The sequence below is a fragment of the Phascolarctos cinereus genome, unplaced genomic scaffold (genome assembly GCF_003287225.1).
Source record: "Phascolarctos cinereus isolate Bilbo 61053 unplaced genomic scaffold, phaCin_HiC Scaffold_5;HRSCAF=322, whole genome shotgun sequence".
Classification (NCBI taxonomy): Eukaryota; Metazoa; Chordata; class Mammalia; order Diprotodontia; family Phascolarctidae; genus Phascolarctos; species Phascolarctos cinereus.
The window spans coordinates 261658074-261673129 of record NW_027555958.1 but is presented as its reverse complement, the minus strand read 5'-3'; the positions used below and the strand labels follow the sequence as shown (position 1 = coordinate 261673129).

At 36.8% G+C, this 15056-nt stretch overlaps 1 protein-coding gene across 1 annotated transcript in view; it reads left to right on the top strand.

The window, feature by feature from the left end:
* Positions 1-15056, top strand: part of DNAH9 (dynein axonemal heavy chain 9) — a 458278-nt gene that overhangs the window by 232781 nt on the left and 210441 nt on the right. Inside the window, 2 exon segments of the mRNA XM_020965915.2 lie at positions 12975-13148; positions 13434-13641. Coding sequence (XP_020821574.1) covers positions 12975-13148; positions 13434-13641 — 382 coding nt within the window.

Here is a 15056-nt window from a genome sequence, read left to right as displayed (position 1 = left end):
TCAAGCATAGTGCTGGCTCCTGCCCATAATCCCTGCTACCAGGGAATTTGAGACTAGAGGATCTCTTAAGTTTGGGAGTTCTGAATTTCAATGGGCTGTGCCAATTGGATATACCTACAAAGTCCAGTATCAACGTAGTGAAGCCTGCAGGAAGTAGGAGGGAGGAGGGGCAGGAAGGAGGAAGGACCAAGTTGCCTGAACAGGGGCAAACTAGCCTAGGTCTGAAACTAAGCAAGTCAGAGTTTTCCCATGATGATTAATAATGCTATTGGACTATCAGTAGCCACTGTGTTCCTATCCTAGGAGAGCTAGGGAGACCCAATTTAAATTAAATTAAATTAAAAGCCTCCTGGATATTTTTCAGAACAAGAGCCAAATTTATCTTCACATCTCAAAAGCATAAATCTTACTGAGAGGATCAAAACTCAGTGTTTCTTCAGTAATGTTGATAATGTTCTTGATCCATGGTAAGATCTCATGTGAAACTGAGACCTTATTATTAGGACAATAACAACAACATCAATAAAATTATATTATTATGTGATGCAGTTAGGTGAAATAGTGGACAGAGTCTGACAGTCAGAAAGACATAAGTTCAAATCCTGCCTCAGATACTTACTAGCAGTGTGATTCTGGTCAAGTCACTTAACCTTTCTCACCCTCAGTTTCCTCATCCATAAGATGAAATTAATAGCATATACCTCCCAGGATTGTTATGAGGATCAAAGGAGATAACATGTAAAGTGCTTTGAAATCTTTAAAGCATTATAAAAATGCTAGCTGTTGTGTTTATGAATACGATCACCAAAAATAAATGTCTGAGAAAATATTAGTAACTCTTTATCCATTTGCCCATTTTCCTCATCTTAACATGTTTAGCATATATGTATGTATGCACACATCAAGGATATCCTTTATAAAGGTATGAGATAGGAAGACAAACTTTCACAAATGATATTCCACAGTGGACCACATCTTTATTCACATAAATTTGCTGAAAAATGAAGAGAATACAAAACACCACCATGATTATTGTTTAAGTAGTAAAAAATTATTGGTATAGAATGTTAAAACTCTCTTCTAATAAGGAATCTCATATACATATGTCACACACAATACAAGATTCCTTGAAGGAAGGATGTAACAATAGCGATAATTTTGTTCTATTACCCTATAATTGCTAATATCAAGTGAGTCATGAAATAGAAAAGTATACTCTCCAAAGGTTTTTGCCACTATCAGGAGGGTGTCCAGTAGAGTCCAAATAAAAAAGGGATTCCTTTGATGCCAAAGTCCTCTAGATGTTCCTATTTGCAGATAATATTGTACAGGCTCCTTTAAGCTTTGAAATGTTACAAAACCTTCTTGAATGAGAACTAAGATCACTCAAAAGAGTTCAGCCTAACTATCCAAACAAGAAAACTCCAACAGGATAAAGAATATCTACTTCCCAGACTGTGATGGACAGTTGGATAGATAGCCCATGTAGATTATCAAGTACTATCTATATCTTGTGCAGACTGAAGATAGACAGTGAACTGGGCCCAGAATTGAACAGAAGGAAGAGAGAGGGTGTATTGCACTTGGAAAACTGCATAAGATTTGTAATGACATCTGAAAGAAAGCCTATTTATTTTTAAAGAAAATATTGTATACAACAATATTCTCCTAGTGGTGCTGTATCAATAATAGAATAACACTTTCTTTGAAGGAAAAAAAATGTGGTCCACCAAAAGGACAGTGGAGAAGTATGAGTAGGCTCAAATATATTACCAACGAGAAATTATACAGAAGTAAAAAGACATTATCAGAAAATTGCATGAACAAAATAGAAGATGGGCTGAGCATAAAGAGCAAGAAATAGCTATGTTCTGTCAACATCCATATAATATCAGACCTAGAGGAAAGGAAGGTCCCCAAAATGCTTGGCAGATCCCTATGGATAATTTTGTTGGAGGGCATGGACAAATGGGAAGCATAGATAGCTCATAATCTGTACTGTTGGGGGAAGTACCTACATTGCTGAGATGATAAATTCCATCAAAATATGAAAAAAAACATCTACCTCCAATCTGTGCCTTTGAATAAACACAAGATGTGTCTGTATAGTAAAAGCTGTGTTTATGTATCATTTTAGGACTAGAAGGCTTCTAAAACCAGTACTTCCATAAGTTAACAAGCATTTATCAAGCACCTTCTATGTGCCAGGGACTTTTACTAGTGCTAGGATACAATGACAGAAATGAAATAGTCCCATTCATTAAGGAGTTTATATTCTACTGGGAAGATAATATACGTATCTATAATAATAATAATGTTGCTAATTATAGATATATGTACATATGTGTCACTCATAACCCAAGGAACCGCCTCTTACAAGAAGTTCTAGTTCTGCACTCACATGAACTATATTCAGTCCTAGAACTCTCTGTCTCTGTGTCTCTCTCTGTATCCCTGTCTCTGTGTCATCTCTTTCTCTCGGTCTCTGTCTCTCTCTCTCTCGCTCCCTCTCTCTCTCTCCCTCTTCCTTTCCCTCTCTCTGTCTCTGTCGTGTTACAACCCCAACTCCTAGAGTTCCGTGGAAAAATCTCTAACAACAAAACTGAGATATAATTCATGCCTAGCGCTTCCCCAAAAAGGATTAATGAAGTCCCTTCTAGAGAAAGTACTTGTTGTACAAAGTATATACAATGTACAAAGTATCAAGTACAGGAAAACTATTCATTTCCTCTCACTACAATCAATTTTTTTTTAATTCAAGGAATACTCATATGAGAATATTAACATATACTTAAAACATGAAACAGTAACTATGTTTCCAATTTTGTAGAAGTTTGGAACTGATACCTCACTTTCATCTCAGACCTCTCTTTTCGACTAATTTGTGGCATCCATGGCATAGCTTAGGATTCCTTAGTCCTTTCAGCTGCAGCATCCTCCTAATGTTGACTGTTTTCTCTGAGATGCAGTTAAGTACAGTTGCAAGGAACATTTTTCACTGAACAGCCAACACAAACTTGAATTTACCAAATAGCTGCCAAGGCTAGAAATATCCATCCCTCAGGTCTGCTGATCAGGAAAGGAAACAGAGATAATCAGGCTCACTTACACAAATATACACTGATGGTGATCATTGCCATGCAGAGGGCTTCCATGGTTGTTGTGGTGGAGAAAAAAGACAAATTGTTTCACCTGTTACGAATAGTCCTGTCTCAGACTAGTACCTTGTTAGTTGAGATTTGCTGTTGAAACATGAGATACTCATAGGTCATTGGTGAGTTAACTTCACTTAGCCCTAATGTAGTTAACTTAGCCCTAACATAGAAAGGACACTTGACAAGGTAACACTTACCTTGAGTAGATATAGACCCTTCACCTCTATATGGAAACATGTCTATTTTACAGAGGAGGGTGTGGTTTGTAACTCCCATAGACTTGGGACATCCACCAAGTATAAAGGACCCTGACTCCTCATGAATGAGCCATTTTATGCCTTAGGATGACCAGAAAGCCATACCAATATAGCCGGAGGGCACCAGGAAGCTATTGCAAGCAAGGCACAGCTTGAGCTTTAGTCCCCTAGCCCAATCAAGTACCAAGAACAGAAAAACTAGGCTATCCCATGTTGCAGGAAGAGGAGCGGGTACTAGTAGATAGACCCTGCAATGAAAGTCCAAAAGAGTCAGAGTCTCAAGCAAAACACTTGGCTCTTCTTAGGTCAGTCATCAGTCATCTTTGATACCACCCCCATTCACAGGAAGAACCAACCAGGAGTTGCTGGTAATGCATATCTTGTAAGAAGGGGCCAGAGCACATGCTCAGATCCATGAGAGGTGCCCCAGGTCAGCAGGCTCCCTTATTATTCCTATAACTCTATACAAAATAAATACAAATAATTTAGGAGAATGGGTGGGAGAAGAAGGTATTAACAGTTCAGGTAAGTCTTCATGTAGAAATAATACTTGAACTGAGATTTGAAGAAAATTAGGGATAATAAAACAGGGAGACAATAAGGAAGTGATTTCTGGGCAGAGGGTACAGCTTGTTCAGTAGCAGAGATGAGAGACAGAGTGTCATATTATCACGTGATAACAATAAGAACGGCAAGAAAGTCAGTTTGACTAGACCATAAACTATATAAAGAGGAATAATGTATAAAGCTAGAAAGATAGCTGAGAGTCAGGTTGTGAAGGGCTTTAAGCACCAAACAAAGGAATTTTTATTTGATCCTTAAAGTAATAGGAAGCCACTGGAGTTCTTTGTTTGTTGTTTTTGTTTTGTTTTGTTTTTTAGGCAGGAAAGTGACATGGTTAGACAAAAAAGATCAACTAAGCTGTTGAAGAAGCCAGATGACAAGTGATGAGCTCCTGAATGAAAGTTGTGGCCATGAGAGTAGAGAAAGGGTGACAGAAGCTAGAGATATTGTGGAGTTAGAATCAACAAAATTTGGCAGCTGACATTGGTTCTTCCTATTTTCCTAATATACTTTTTAGTATTTTAACTGCTATGCAGGAACAGAGAAGCAGGCAATCAGACTCTCTAGTGAGGTTGCTGTATTTGTTTCTTCTATTTTGAGAGAGTAAAGAAAAGTTTATGCCTCATAGGGACAAAACAGTCATGATTTTTATATACTTTTTTACCTGCAGATCTCAGGTGGGAAAGTGTGCTGGTGCCATATGTGTTATACTGAATGAGCTTAGAGTCTAAATAACTGAGTGGACCCCCGTGAAATTACTCTTTAAGTCTTCCTTTTCTCTAGAAAACTTCTCTAACTTTTCTGGCAATGACTTTTCCTGGAATCTTGACTATGAGATCCATTCTACCTCTATTTTCTTTCTTATTAAATATCTTGTTGAGATCCCTGATTTTTTTTTTGAGGACTTCATCCTCAAGATAGCCTCTACTTTAAACAACACTAGTGTGCCTGATGTAATTGTTCCCATTTTTCCATTCATAGAACTATTTTCAGTGTTATTTAATGCAAGTTGTATAAGGCTCTTGCTGAGAGAGAAGTTTCCTGCTGCTAAAAGCTCTCTCACTTGTCCTCTTTCCATGTCTCAGCATGTCTGCTTGTAAGTTACCATCTCTGAATGCATCAGAGCCTAAAGATATCTTGGATGGTTGCTTTCAACTGGGCTTTTAATGAAGTCAAATTCACTTAAATGTTTTTCAAATGCTCTTGTATAGAAATGGGAACATTGATTAAACGGCTCTTTCTTCTGATGGCCTCCATAGCCTACCTTACCACAAAATAGGGAAGAAACTCAGGGGTGGTCAACAGACATTTAAACTGATAAAAGGTCAGAACAGAAACCCATCTACTAGAAAGAAATAAACAGCTTTCAATCATATCCTATCACAGCCCTTTACAGCTAGTTTTTACTCAGACTTGATAATTTTGTCCCTCTCCTTTCCTATAAAAGGAGAAGCATAGCTCAGGGGAAAACTCTATGACTAGGGAAGTCATCATGAAGACGTAGAATCTCAGCTTTAGAAGAGATCTCAGAGATCATCTAATCTTACCTGTACTTGATCAGTAATCCCCTCTATAGTAGAAAGTCATCCAGGCTCCATTTGAAGATGTACATGGAGGGGGATCTTTTTATTTACCAAAATATCCATTCCATTCTTTCAACAGCTCTTAATTATTTTGCGTTTTCCCTTACATGCAGATGCATTTTGCTTCTCTGTAATTTCTAACTTCTGTCCTATTTTAGCCCAGTGAGGCCAAGCAAAACAAGTCTCCTACATGATATTGATTTAGATATTTGAAGACAGCTATTACACCTCCCCTCCAAATCTTCTCTTCTCTAAGCTACTCTAAAAATTTAATTGAATTTTAATCTCAAATACCAAATTAAAATAATTAAATTTCATCTTAAGACACACATGTTGTGTCAATGGATCCCTTTTCTTTGTAGCAACAAAGACTGGGGTAAGAATGGAAAATACAAGTCCCTAGAAAGAAGCAATGGATCTCAATAAATGGAAGAGGATGGCCCATATCCCACAATATATTATTTACAAGAAACACACATGAAACAGAAAGATACACCGAGTCAAAATAAGGGGCTAGAGCAGAATCTATTATGCTTCATCTAAAGTTAAAAATAAAAAAGCAGGGGTGACAATCATGATCTCAGACAAAGCAAAAACAAAATTAGATCTACTTAAAAGAAGAGGCTGTCCTTAAAGCGAATTAGGAATATGATATGGTAGTCTCAGTCCATATTCTGACAGAGAGGTCCAAGCCAAAATGGACTCTAATGATCACAGTGACAGCTCTCTGGTTGATACAGGTAGAGAGGAGAAAAAAGAGAGAGTTAAGTCACAAGAACCCAGTAAATGAGGGAAAGAATCAGGAGGCATGATTTTGGAAAACATGTCAAATATCCCTGTGTTCCAGAAAAAAAAAATATGAGCTGAGCAGGAGGGCATTCTACATGGTCTTCTAGAATAGTGATCTCCAAAGTAGGGCCTCAATCTTACCTCACAAGGGCTTTGGATCTACCCCAAGGAATGGATGATCAAACAGATGGAGGGTGAGAAGATAGCCAGTTGTGAAGCTTGTCTCCTTGTGAGCTCTGCTATTGACTCCCACAAGGGAGTCATTGGGAAAAATTTCACCTTCTTCCTCTGGCTCTCAGATCACTTCATGGCTGCAGCAGGTGCCCTTGAAGATCAGGCTCTCTGCTTAGGAGAAGTTACCAATAAATAAGACCCTTACTGCTCCACTTTTCATTTTTGGTAAGTCAAAGTGAGCAATGCCAGATAAGAAAGCATGGGATTGTGAGCTGCACCACAGACTACATTGTCTTTCTTTCCAAATCTAACCCTCTTTGAAACTTTCCTGTTACTGTTTATGGCACTACCATCTCAGACTCCCCCAAGTGTCATCTTCTATTTCTCATTTTCTCTTACCCTCATAGAGTCAGTCAGTTATCAAATCTTATTATCTTTACCTCCACATTATCTTTTAAAGTTGTCTTTTTTCTCTGTATTCACATAACTAGGCCCTCAAATCCTTATCCCAGACTGCTGCAATAGACTCCTAATTGGTCTCCTGCCTCAAATATCTCACTTCTCTAGTCCATTCTCTATTTAGCTGCCAAAATTATTTTCTTAAAGCAGAAATCTAACCATGTGATTCCCCTCCTGAATAAATTTCGATAGTTTCTAATCAACTATACAGTCAAATATTAGTTTACCTTTATCTCACCCTTTTAAATTTATATTCTTGTTTTATAATATACAAAATTATTAGTATCATATTATATACAATATAATATATACTATATATCATATATTATATCATATATGATATGATGATATATATGATATAATATATACATATTATAATCTGTAAATACATAAATACAAATATTGGGGCATGTACTCAAAAAATTACTCATAGGGGTACATAATCAAAAAATTCAGAGAAGTGTTCTAAAATAACTGATTTTAATGGAATTATGATGTAAAAAATCAGGGTTAAAGAGATGAGAAAATGTAGATACAAAGCAAACCAATATCTTAGTTCAGGAATTGACCAAAGCAACAGGATTCTGATGTGGGAAAGAGTATGTGTTCACTAAGCTGGCTTCACTCTGATTATCATTTATGACTGTAGAAGATGTAGTAGAAGCCATCTTAAAGACCATTAGTCTAAATTCATCATTGCAAGGATGAGGAAACTCAGGACCAGAGAGCAAAAATGACTTAAACTGAAATGTGCACAATAAATACGAAATCTATTATTTTAATAGAGATTTGGAAATTTTTGTGGGTTACATTGTTTTCTCTATGAATTAAAAATACAGAAATTTCTAATGTGTCTTGTTAGAAATTTCAATATTCAGGGGTTATCTTATTCAGCCAGATAAGAATAACACTAAATACTTTGTCCCGTTTTATCAAGGCCCAAACCTAATGTCAATTTTGATTTTTAAGTTGGAATTTCAGTCCTACCTAGAGAAGAGGTAGGAAATAAATAAGATTATTTCTTCTCAATCTCAATTCTTTATTAAATTTATAAATTCCTTGGCCTAGTAAACATTTTGAACTCTGTCATGGTCTTTCTTTCCAAATATTCGTGAATATTTTTAAAAGGACACATTGTCAGGGGGCCTGTTTTCAGAACTGTAGGGCAGGAAGGGCCCTTAGGAAACAGAGCATCTGCTTCATCTGTGTCAGTCAGTCCATAAATATTTATTAAATGCCTAAATTAAATGCCAGACATTGTGCTGAATGCTGGGGATACAAAGAAAGGTAAATAGCAGTCCGTACTCTCAAAGAGTTCATAGTCTAATGAATGTGTGCAAAGGGTGATTTATAATATATTTTTCACTCTACCTTTGTTATCCAACAGCAGGGTGCTGTACCTCAGTCAGTAACCATATGTTTGTTTTTACCTTAGTCATTAACCAATAGCAAGTTTCTCTGAGGGCAATTTTACAATGATCACTAGTTGTTGGCATATCTTTCATTGGTAGCACAATAAGTACTGAATATCCAATGCCTATCCTCAGAAGTAGAGGAGAGAGAAGACACAGTCATTTATGTGTGTGTGTGTGTGTGTGTGTACATATAGATATAGATATATATACACACAAATACATATTTATATGACAAAGTTGTCTGTACCCTCTTATTACTCTATATTTCTCAACCAGGTTGTCCTCAACCTCTGCTATAATGTTAGATCTAGAAGAGACTTAGAGATCATATAGTTTTTCAGATAAGAAAACTGAGTGATTTACCTGAGCTTAAATTGTAACAGAACAGAATAATCTGGATCCGGTCCTGTTTTTCTGACATGCTTCTTCTCTGGACCATGTTATATTGAAAATGGCATAGACTCTACAGGCAGAGAGGTTTGCAGCAAGATGACTGAGTCATGTCTAAGCTCTATCTCCTTTTATCATTTCAAAGCAGTGATGAATGCACCAAAGAAGATCATCAAAAAGGGGAAAAAGAAGATATCCTCACAGTGGAAACACCACTAGAGAAAAAATAAATGATAAGCAAAAAAATGCTCTAATACAATGGAAAATACTATAAAGTAAAAGAAAGCATACAGAAATCTCAAGAAGTAAAAAAAAAAAAACTATCATAACCACAATTAGCCATCCAAAGGAGAGAATGAAACCAAACCAACCACAAAAATTTCCAGAATGCTTTTGAAGCTCAATAAAATAAGAAAGTAAGAAAAAGGATGGAAATTAGAAGAGAAATAAGGGCTTACAAGTAAAAATTTACAAAGACAAAAGAATAGATTGTTTAAAACAAGCAGTAGGAAATAATATTAAAGCAGTTAACACTGGAAAAAAAGCATCAACAATTTTAGAACTGAAAAATGCAAAAATGGAAGGGTACCAGGTTTTGGTATGTCACTTAAGATGGAGATACCCATGTAGGAGATGTGAGAGACCTGCTTCTGAGAAACATGTGGACTACAACTGAAGTAGACATTATAGCCCAGAACTTTTCTAGTTAATGTTTAACAACAGTCTGTTGGGGGTTGGGAATGTACACATGATGTAATAATCTGCATTTATTAACATTTTATCAATTATTTCAATAATGGTAATAATAATAATAGCTGTCATTCATATAGCACCTGTGTACCAGGCACTGCACTAAACACTTTACAAATATTATCTCATTTGATCCTCACAACTTTCTTGAGTCTATAAATCAACAAAACAATGAGTCAAGTCCTAATTTGTAGCATTTGCAGATATCCAAGTTGCAAATGCTCACACTGAAAATTTAATAATCAGCCATAATTTTTGAGTTGGCTCAAGTATGCTCCTTTTGGCAGCATCTTTCCATTGGCTGTATAACTGGAATTGGCTGCATCTTTAAAACTAACTGGCTGGGACAGTCTCTCTCTCCTTTTGGCAGTATCCAAGTGTGAAGGTCCCATTCATTCACATCAGGTGACACCATTCATGAATCAGGAAAGAGGCTGACAGTTATTTTCCCCTCCCCTTAGGCCATGGGGCCCTAGGAAATGGCCTTGAGGTTTGGGTCTATTTTGTTTGTTCTTTGCAGTCCTTGGTAGAGAGAATAGAGTCACTGATCCCAGAGCTTGAGCCATCAGAACAAAATCAAGACAGCAAAATTAGAACATGTGAGAGCAGTTAACTTTGAAGATAGAATGTAATGAGATCATCTGAGAATTATTGATCTCCTGAATATCACGCTTGAGAACATCATACAAGAAAATTGTCAATCTTATTGGAAATGGGGCAAAGTACAGAGCAATAGAATCTATAGGATGCTTATTGAAAGAGACCCCAAGTTTAATTCTTGCAAGTAGCCAGAAGGCAGTTCATAAAATATCATTTGACAATTGACAAGAAAACATTTCAAATTGCACAAGGCTATTTGCCAACCATGAAATATGAAAGGAAAAACAGCTGAACTGATGGTCAAGTGTAACAATGGGTGCCACTGTGGAATATGAGAAGGTCTGTGTTCTCCCCATTTTCCCCCTTGAACAGGAAAATCTAAATCCTCACCAACCATTCTTACTGGGTCAATTTGGAAATAAAATTTTCTCCTCTAGTCCCTGCTACTCTCCCCTTTCTTTAGATCAGAGACCCTGACAGCAGGTGGCACCATGGCTCCAATCAGATCATTCTTATAGAGAAAATCTAAGTGAGCTCTGAGTTCAAGTTTTGGAGTTCTGCTTCATAAGACTAAAGTGTGACTTGATGGTCATTGGAGAGGTCTTTTAACCTTTAACCTCACACGCCAGAACTACAGGGTTTTGGTAGAGATTTTTTTTTCTGTTCTACCTAAATGGACAAAAAGAAGAGGGTTCAGGAAAGGAGAAAGAAGTTGGCTTTCAAAAACCAATATCTAAGGGCAAAGACTTTAGTGGCCCCTCCAATATACCCCACACCCACCCCTTTCTTTTAGAAGAAGAAGAAGAAGAAGAAGAAGAAGAAGAAGAAGAAGAAGAAGAAGAAGAAGAAGAAGAAGAAGAAGAAGAAGAGAAGAAGAAGAAGAAGAAGAAGAAGAGAAGAGAAGAAGAAGAAGAAGAAGATGGGATAGAGGGAAATACACAGTTAATAATCATAACTGTGAATGTGAATGAAATGAGCTCAACTATAAAATGGAAGCAGATAGCAGAAGGGATTAGAAGCCATAATCCAGCAATATGTTGTTGATAAGAGATACACTTGAAACAAAGACACACACACAGTTAAAATAAAGAGCAGGATCAGAATCTAATATGCTTCAGCTGAAGTAAAAATGACTGGGATAGCAATCATGATCTCAGAGAAAATAAAAGCAAAAATAGTTCTAATTAAAAGAGGTAATCAGGGAAACTACATTTTGTTAAAAGGTATCATAGACAAGGGAATAATATCAAAAAACTTTACAGCAAGTTTCTCTGATAAAGACCTCATTTCTCAAATATATAGAGAACTGAGTCAAATTATAAAAATAAGAGCCATTCTCCAATTGATAAATGATCAAAGGATATGAACAGGCACTTTCCAGAGGAAGAAATTAAAACTATCTGTAGTTATATGAAAAAATACTCTACATCACTATTGATCAAAGAAATGCAAATTAAAACAACTCTGAGGTAGCACCTCACACCTATCAGAAATGGCAAATGCTAGGGGGAATGAGAGGAAAAGTGAACTCTTCCAGCTATTCTGGAGAACAATTTGGAATAATGCCCAAAGGACTATAAAACTGTGTATAGCTTTTGACACAGCAATGCCACTACTAGGTCTGTATCCTGAAAAGAACAAAGAAAAAGGAAAAGGACCGGTATGTAAAAAAATACTTATATCAGCTCTTTTGTGGTAAAGAATTGGAACTTGAGGGGATACTCATCAATTAGGTGGCAGCTAATGTATAGAGCACTGAGCCTGGAGTCAGAAAGACCTGAGTTCATATCCAGCTTCAGAGAGTACCTCAGGTAAGTCATTTAACCTGTGTGTTTTAAGCCACTGGAGAAGGACATGTTAAACCACTCCAGTATCCTTGCCAAGAAAACGCGTGAACAGTATGATCTGCAGGGTCAAGACACAACTGAACAACAATGTTCATCAGTTTTGGATTGGCTGAACAAGTTGTAGCATATTATTGTGATGGAGTAGTATTGTGCTATAAGAAGTTATGAGGGGGGTGGTTTCAGGAAAACATGTCAAGACCTGTATGAACTGATGCAAAAATGAAGTGAGAAGAACTGGAATATAATTGTACACAGTAACAGCAATGTTGTAATGATAATCAACTGTGGAAGACTTAAACTGCTCTGATCAATACATTGATCCAAGACAATTCCAAAGGACTCATGAAGAAAACATGCTGTCCACTTCCAGAGGAAAATACTGATGAATTTTGAGTGCAAATTGAAGTGTAATGTTCTCACTTTTTTTATTTCTTGCTTTTTTTGCAATTTAGCTAATATGGAAATATGTCTTGCATGATTTCACATTGCTTGCCTTCTCAGTAGTTGGGAGAGGGGTGGAAGGGAAGGAGAGAATTTAGAACTCAAAATTTTAAAAGAAAAAAAAACATAAATAAATAAATAATAAAGTTTTTGAAGATTTTTAGTTCATTGAAATCTTCAACTCGGGGTCTGACATTAACACATATTCCAGAAATAAGAGCAGCTTCAAGGTTTCTTTTTCATAGGCAAGGCTTTACAAAGGAGAGATGTGTGATTTAATGCTCATCATCCTTCCTAGAGGGGCTTGGTCCATTTTTTTTTTGAGACGATCAGGGTTATGTGACTTGCCCAGGATCACATAGCTAGTTTAGGAAATGTCTGAGGCTAGATGGCTTGGTCCGTTTTAATAAGTTTGGTGACATACTTCAGTCAACGTGGCTTTATTATTTCCTGTCCTGATTTCCTGGTTGTTTGTATGATGTCAACTCAGTCTATTATCACCTTTCTTAGGTTCTGTTAAATCTTGTCCATGATTCATTTGTCTTTACAGCTTGTGGATTACAGAGCAGAGTTCAGTAAATGGTGGCTAACTGAATTCAAGACTATCAAGTTTCCTTCCCAGGGAACTGTATTTGACTTTTACATAGATCCAGAAACAAAGAAATTTGAGTCCTGGTCCAAACTCATCCCCAAATATGAATTTGACCCAGACCTACCTTTGCAGGTAAGTGTGAGTAAGTAGACATTATTAATATAATTGCCCCAGGATATTATAGGCATTCTAGCCTTAGCTATCATTAATACATTAGTGATTTTGACCCTCTAGGAACTGGAGATTTCTCCATCATATCTTCACCAAACCCTGTTCCTGTGGCTCCAGGGAGACCCCTCTAAAAGCCAGGACACAAAGCGGCTCTTCTAGCCAATGAGATTGCCCACTATATTATAGTAGAGTAATAGAGTGAAGAATTCACATGGACCTCTGGCTGTCTTCTTTCTTATGTTTCAGGCCTGCCTGGTACACACTGTTGAGACCATTCGTGTGTGCTATTTCATGGAGCAGCTCTTGGAACACCAGCGGCCTATCATGCTGGTAGGGAATGCAGGCACTGGGAAGTCTGTGCTGGTAGGAGCAAAATTGTCCTCCCTAGATGCAGATGAATACATGGTGAAGAATGTCCCATTCAATTATTATACCACTTCTGCAATGCTACAAGGTAATGGAGAACTAAATAAAGTAATAAAAGGTGCTGGCATTTTCATTTAATTAAAATGTATCATGCTACATAAGCTACATAGCTAGAGCATATAGTGAATATCTTTGTTTTGTTCTCCAGGGTTGATCTTTCCTTTCTTTTCTCTTTTCTGTCAACTCTCCCTTCCTTCTATGTCCTTCAGTGGTATTTCCTCCTACTGTCTTTACTTTTTCCCTTTCTCCATGTCCTTCCAAAGCCTAAAAGACAAAAACTAAGGGGATTGTGTCAAAAATTAAGTAAGAAAAATGAAGAAGAGATAATTTACATCATTCTTCAGTGATAGATATTCCCTAACTGTGGTTGATAAATACACATGAGCATTTTGCCATCATAGCTTAGCCTCTTCATGATGGCAAAAACAAAACTGAAATTTAATTGATAACCTTCACCGACCAAAAATGATCTCTCCTCTCTGCACTCACATAAAACTTTGTGCATACTTCTTGCATGGCACTGATTACACCATTCCTTATTCCCCTTCCCCCCCCAAAAAAAAGTTGTATTCCCAGCACTTAGCACAGTATCTGGCACATACTAGGAGATTAATAAATGCCCATTGACCAACTGAATGAAGTAATGAATGATGTTGAAAGACCTATACTCATTTAGCCATTATACATTAATGCTGACTAACTTTAATTAGGTTCTCTCTGTTGCTTGGCTGTATTTTATTGATCTCTTCTTGATTCCCTATAGAAGCTCTTCTTACTCTCTCTGGTTTCTCAATAACTCAGTTCTATCCCCTTGCCTCTTCCTTTTACTTAACTTAAAAGATCAATATTTTCTTGATCTTCTAAGTTACTATACCCATTCTTCCATTTCCCCAATCTCAGAAGGAAAGTTTCCCTCAATCTTTCTAAGCCTAAATCGTCCAAATGTTCTTTGAATTCAGTTCCCCTCTATTTCTTCTATTAATTGCTCCCCAACTTCTCTCCAGATGTTCAGTTTCTCCTTTTCACTCTCCTTTGACTTCTTCCCCTCTTCCAAGAAACTGGATAACTCAAAGATTATTATCAATATAAACCTTCAACCAGTAATTTAAATTTTGTACAGGGCTTTACACACATTATCTCATTTCTGCTTCACACAACTATACTAAGAAATATGTACTATAAACATTATCCCCATCTTACAGATGAGGAGTCTGAGACTCAGAGAGGTTAACTCGCTCATGGGAAAACAGATAAGTGTCAGAGAGAGTAGGTCTTCCCAATTCCAAGTGCAGCATTCTATCCAAGAGATTACCAAGTGTCTGTCTAGAGCTAAAATGAATATTCCACTATTTTTAAGCTATTCATATTCTATTCAGCCTCTCATAACAATTATTGACAACAAACAACATTAAATGTAGTTTCTTTTTACTTTCTGTGCTTGTC